The sequence below is a fragment of the Mandrillus leucophaeus genome, unplaced genomic scaffold (assembly GCF_000951045.1).
Source record: "Mandrillus leucophaeus isolate KB7577 unplaced genomic scaffold, Mleu.le_1.0 Scaffold111, whole genome shotgun sequence".
Taxonomy (NCBI): Eukaryota; Metazoa; Chordata; class Mammalia; order Primates; family Cercopithecidae; genus Mandrillus; species Mandrillus leucophaeus.
Genome location: NW_012099321.1, coordinates 2693961 through 2700263, shown reverse-complemented (window position 1 = coordinate 2700263; position 6303 = coordinate 2693961). Strand labels below are relative to the sequence as shown.

General features: G+C 42.4%; 1 protein-coding gene across 1 annotated transcript in view; it reads right to left on the bottom strand.

Annotated features, from left to right (window-relative positions):
- The window catches only part of ZNF703 (zinc finger protein 703), a 52450-nt gene extending 47575 nt beyond the window's left edge, over positions 1 to 4875 (bottom strand). Inside the window, exon 1 of the mRNA XM_011993496.1 lies at positions 4808 to 4875. Coding sequence (XP_011848886.1) covers positions 4808 to 4875 — 68 coding nt within the window. The remainder of the gene's footprint in view (positions 1 to 4807) is intronic.
- Positions 4876 to 6303: the final 1428 nt, after the last annotated feature.

Below are 6303 nucleotides of genomic sequence, written 5' to 3'. Positions count from 1 at the left end.
GAGGCGGGGTTTCACCATGTTGGCCAGGCTGGTCTCAAACTCCTGAGTTCAAGTGATCTGCCTGCCTCAGCCTCCCAAAGTGCTGGGATTACAAGCATGTATGAACTACTGTGCCCAGTCGTGATTGGCTTTTCTAGAATAAATGATACAAGAGAGTAAGGCAGAAGTGGTGATATCTTTTTCTGATTTAGTTATGGAAGTAACATACCATCGCTTTTTCCATGTTCATTAGAAATGAGTCAATAGGGCCGCGCAGTGACTCATGTTAAAGACCACTTTGGGAGGCCAAGGTGGGCGGTTCACTTGAGGCCAGGAGTTCAAGACCAGCCTGGCCAACATGGTGAAACCCTGTCTCTACTAAAATACAAAAATTAGCCAGGCGTGGTGACACGTGTCTGTAGTTCCAGCTACTTGGTAGGCTGAGGCAGGACAATCGCTTGAACCTGGGAGGTGGAGGTTGTAGTGAGAGGAGATTGTGTCATGGCACTCCAGCCTGGGCAACAGAGTGAAACCCTGTCTCGGGGTGTGGGGGGAAGTCACTAGGCGAGGTGTGGTGGCTCACACCTGTAATTCTATTGCTGTGGGAGGCTGAGGTGGGTGGATTGTGTGAGTCCAGTAGTTTGAGACAAGACTGACCAACATAGTGAGAGTTTGTCTCTACAAAAAATTAAAAAGAAAAAAAAAAAAATAAGTACTAAATCTGGCCCACATTCAAGAAAAGTGAAATTAGGCTCCATCTTTGGAAGGGTAGGGTGTCAAAAAATTTGCAAACACCTCTAAAAATGACCACATGTTGTATGTAGATTTCTGGGATTTGGTTTTTCAACCAACATTATGTTTCTAAGCTTCCTCCATGTTGTCGCAAGTAGTTGTAATTCATCTATTTTTACAAGTGTATAATATTCCACAGTATGAATGGGTCACAACTTCTCCCATTGTCTTGTTGATGGTCATATGGTTTGTAGAATCATTTTAAAGGAAATAATTCATCTTAAGCTTCTTGAAATCATTTCAAATAATTAATTCTATGGTTAACTTGAGCCTAAAAAGCAAGTCAGTACAATGAGTCCAGACTGCACTGGTAATGGAGTGCAGGTACTAGAACATGCTATGAATAGTCTTTCCCTATTATGCCTTATTCTGTATCCACCAAGAAGACCATTAACATTTCAGAGCTATTTGTTTGCAGTTGTTTTGGCCATGGAGGTAAGTAGCTGGTCGCACAATGGGGACACAAAAATCAGGAACTGGGTTGGACCAGCTCATTCTCTATAGAGTGAAATGGAGGCAGCATGAAAGACCAGGTTGAGTTAGTCTTTCCCTTGCAAGCCATGGATGAGATTGGACTCAAAACACAGCAAGCTGGTGCCTGTGTGTGTTTATAGTTTCCTGGGAAACAATTCCAGCTCTAGAGCCCATGTCTATCATCTGAAGTCCTTGAGACAATCACTCAAAGTGGCTGAGTGCCACTTGCTGTTTTGCTAGCGCATGAGCATCGGCAGAGGAAGCAGTGTCGGGAAGTGGAAAGAACACAGACTGCATTCAGGCTGATCTGGGTTTGAATCCTGGCTTTGACACTTACTAGATTTTTACAATGGGAAATTTATTTAACTTCTTTCATCTCCAGTTTTCTCATCTGCAAAATGGGCATGTGCTATGGTTTGAATGTTTGTTACCTCCAAAACTCACGTTGAAATTTAATCCCCAATGAGGAACTTTTAAGAAGTGCGGCCTTTAAGAGGTGATCGAATCATGAAGGCTCTACCTTCATTAATGGAGAAGTCCATTGATGGATTAATGAATTAATGGGTTACGATGAAAGTGAGGCTGGTGGCTTTATAAGAAGAGGAAGAGAGACCTGAGCTAGCATGCTCAGCCTCCTCAGGACTCTGCAGAGAATTCCCACCAGCAAGAAGGCCCTCACCAGATGCACCCCCTTGACCTTGGACTTCTCCTCCTCCATACTTTAAGAAATAAATTCCATTTCTTTATAAATTATTCAGTTTTTGGTGTTCTGTTATAAACAATATAAAACAGACTAAGACAGCATGCAGGTAACTTTTTTACTGGTTTCTTGTGAGGATTATAAGCCAGATTGTATTGAAGATGCCTAGGATGATGCCTAGCAGTATTAGATAGTCAATAAAAGACAGCTTTGTGTCATTGTCATCATCATGATTGTCACCATGCTTTGGAGATAAGTATGACTCTAGGCCTCTCAGGGGGTCCTGAGATCTTTGCTATTTGGCTATTCAGCATGGCAGGTTTGTGTCCCTGTGCAAGTCACTAAGTTATTCATGTTTCCCAAGGCTTGGTCATTGCATTAGGGTGTTTTTTCTTAAAGAGGGAAGGGGAAGGGTTCTACCTATTTAGGAATACAGCAGTCAGATTTAGGTCAAGGCCCATTGTAACCTATAGGCAAATGCTTATGGACTGACAATCAATTTGAAAAGGAAGACAGGTTATATAGCAATCTGCACCAGGGAGACTCACACATAGCAAAAGATTCTCATTATTGCTACAGGGCTTAAAGCTGCCATTGAATTTAGCTGACTTCTAAATGCATTAATAGATGATGTGCCCGTGGGATAAGAAGAAGACAGCCAGTTTAGGGAGACTATCAGGTCCTAGGGAGATCAATTAATGGTAGGCCATCAGCTTCATTTTGTGCTTTAGTTCAAGCTAGAGGTTCTATTCAATCAGTTTCTTACATGACTCTTGTTCATTTGTTGGTTAATTTATTTATGAAAGAAAGGAAGGTAGGAAGGAAGGAAGGACTACTGTTATCTAAAAAGCACTTGCTTGTAAATCTTGAGATTGTTGGAATATCTTAGGCAAAGCATATCTGGTTTAATCAGGGCAGCTATGCTTTACATACACATACACTCTGTGTGGTATATAGATCCATAGATGCATGCATCCATGCACCCATCACCTATCTATCCATGCACTATCTAGCTATTTACACAAACACATCACTCCAAGGGGCATTGAGTTCAATGAGTTCCTTTATATGGTTTATATATGTGAAAGCAGTTATAAAACAATAAATAAAGTTGGTGAGGTCGTAAGGCCATCAGAGATACGCCAGTTAAATTTTACAAGACTTCAGGAGCGAGAGAAAGTATTACCTGTAGGTAGACTGCATGAAGCCTCCTGGCTGGTCTTGCTGCTTCCAATCCCACTCCTCTCCATTTAATTCTGCATGTCATTGCTGCTCTAATCATTCCAAAACACCAATTTCAGCATGTCCTGCTTTTTTTCAAGACTCTGAATTTTCTGTTTCCAACTGTGCTCTTTCTGACTGTGCTGATTTCAAAGTCCCTTTCAGATTGTTCTATTATCCCTACCTCTTTAGATAGGATTTCTTCCTTTTTTAGAGATAGGGATGGCGGTAATGTGGAGTTTGTAAATCGCCTGCCCTGATTTTGGACTTCCTCATATATTTTGTGATTTTGGCACAAGTGCACCTTCCCCTGGGGATGTTGTTTGTGGAATTTGTTTTCCTGTTCACGTCTTCCTTCCTTCCTTCCTTCCTTCCTTCCTTCCTTCTTCTCTCTCTCTCTTTCTTTCTTTCTCTTTTCTCTCTCTCTCTCTCTCTCTCTCTTTGTTGTGTTGTGGAGGCCTGCCTATGGGGCAACTAGGCTTGCCTCAGCCTGGGGCCTATGAGTTTCTGCGCTGAGGGTTAACTTGAATCAGGGTTTTCACCTTGAGAGGCAAAGGACTTCTACACATGGCCTTTGAGCTGTACCCTGAGCTGATGAACAAGGACATTCTAGTTCCTGTTTATGGATAGCCTAAGCTCTACTAGTTTCTGGTTTCATTTAGTGAACCTAGCTCACGTTGTAAAGCCATGGGGCCTGTGACCTTGACTTGGCATGAAAACCTCAGGCCTTGTGGCTTCTGTTTTATTGATGCCCTGGGGATTATATGCCGATAACTCCTTAAATCTGCATCTCTACTCCTAACTTGACCCCTGGTCAAATCCCAGAGCTGTAGGTGCCTAGATCCAACTGCCTGTTTGTCACCTGCATTTGGCTATCTTATGGCCATCTCAGATTTAACATGATCAAAACAGGACTACTGATTTGTTACTATGTATGTTAAACATACCACCATGACATACACACACACACACACACACACATAAATATAAACGCTTGTAAGTGCCTGTTATATACAAATCAGCCTCATGGCTGCTATCGTGTATGCTTTATCTGTATCTACATTACAGTTGTATGGATCTATGTACCACACAGAGTGTATGTGTATGTAAAGCATAGCCACCCTGATTAAACCAGATATGCTTTGCCTAAGATATTCCAACAATCTCAAGATTTACAAGCAAGTGCTTTTTAGATAACAGTAGCCCTGACACTAAGTGCCTCCCTCTTTATTACTGCATTCAGTTATCCCTTCCTTTCTTGTAAGCTCTGGTCCTGCTTCACTTCAGACAGAAGAGGAAGCAACATTCACAACTTTGCCCCAAATCCAGAGTTTTGAAAAGTGCGGTCCACCAATAATATGCATCAAGATCAGCCAGGGTACTTGTTAACAAGAGTGTTTCTCAGACTCTCTGAAGCTAAACTTTCTGGGGATAGAGCCCAGACCTGTCTATTTTTAACAAGTTCTTCAGGCTATTCCTAAGTGCACTGTGGTTTGGGAACCACTGTTGGAATCCTTTTTCTCTTTTGGCAGAAACCCAAATCCTCCTCCTTCATCTAAAATATTTATGGAAGAGACCATTCTGAGAAACCCAGGAAAAAAGAAGATGACTCATAGCCACCCCTTCCCATGCCAACGTTGCCTGAAGAGCCAGCGGGACCTGGTTGGGCCATATCGAGTGCCTGCGTACATCTTGCTGAGCTGTTGCATTGGGCCATACTTGAACTTTCCAGAACAACAATTGCTGCTTTAAAACATTTCTTGGTGATTTTTGTCTTGTTGATCTAAACATATACAATTCAGAAGAGGATGACAAAGCTTAGATATCATTATAGGTTGGCCAACTGTCCTGGTTTGCTTGGGACTGAGAGGTTTTCTGGTATGAAACAGGGCCAAGACCAGGAAAGTTCTGAGCCAACCAAGATGAGTTGGTCACCCTAGCAAACATATCTTGCAAACCAGTTTGTGAATTGAAACGAAATACATTAGAAAATAATAGTTTTGAAATCTATATGGGTTATAAAATAAGAAGGAAGGCTAGTTTGGGATTAAGTATATTTTGGGATAGTTCAGATTTGTGGCAAAGGATTGAACAGTTCATGATGCTGAAGGATGGGAGGTTTCTCGCATCCTTTAATAAAGGCTTTGTATCCACCGTGTTGCATGGGTGGCCACTCTTTAAGTTGTGTTGTGTTTGAGAACAATGGTGGGAGGTGAAGCATGCTTATTTCACAGCTCTGGGAGGAGGCTACCTTTTCATTTTTCTCTTCTCTTCTCTTCCTTTTCTTTTCTTTTTTTCTTTCTTTCTTTTTTTTTTTTTTTTGAGATGGAGTCTCACTCTGTAGCCCAGGCTGGAATGCATGGAGCCCGTGGTCTCAGCTCACTGCAACCTCCACCTTCCAGGCTCAAGTGATTCTCATGCCTCAGCCTCCCTAGTAGTTGGGATTACAGGCGCGTGCCACCACGCCTGGCAATTAAAAAAAAATTTTTTTATTTCAGTAGATACAGGGTTCCACCACGTCGCCCAGGGAGGTCTGGAACTCCTGAGCTCAGGCAAGTCACCCGCCTCGGCCTCCCAGAGTGCTGGGATTACAGGCATGAGCCACCACAGCCGGCGGAGGCTGTCTTTTCTGACCAGTCAGTGGCTTGAGACCTTGTTGCATATTCCCAATTTGTATTGAGAGCACATAAAGTGTCCTCCCTGTTGGGGGTGGAAGAGGTGGTAGATGGCACTCACACTCTCTGCTCAGCAAGTCTGTGGTCAGATTTGGTGGCTGGGCTTTTTTTCTGTTGTCCCTTTCAGCATCTTTTCCAGTAAAGTTGACTTATCCATTCAGCAGACAGGGCAGTACCTAGTGCCCATAATACTTTTAATGATCTGGAGAAATGTTTTAGTTTCCTTAAAATGATGAGGAAAATATCTTTTAGGTTGAAGAGAATGTTTTTGTGCATAGCATTAATACATTCATCTTTATACCAAGTGCAATCATAAAATGCTTTTTAATACAACATTTATTTATTTGCTTTGAGATGGGAGTCTTGTCATGTTGCCCAGGCTGGACTTAAACTTCTGGGCCCAACCTCCTGAGTAGCTGGGACTACAGATGTGTACCACCACACCCAGTCCAGCATGATATA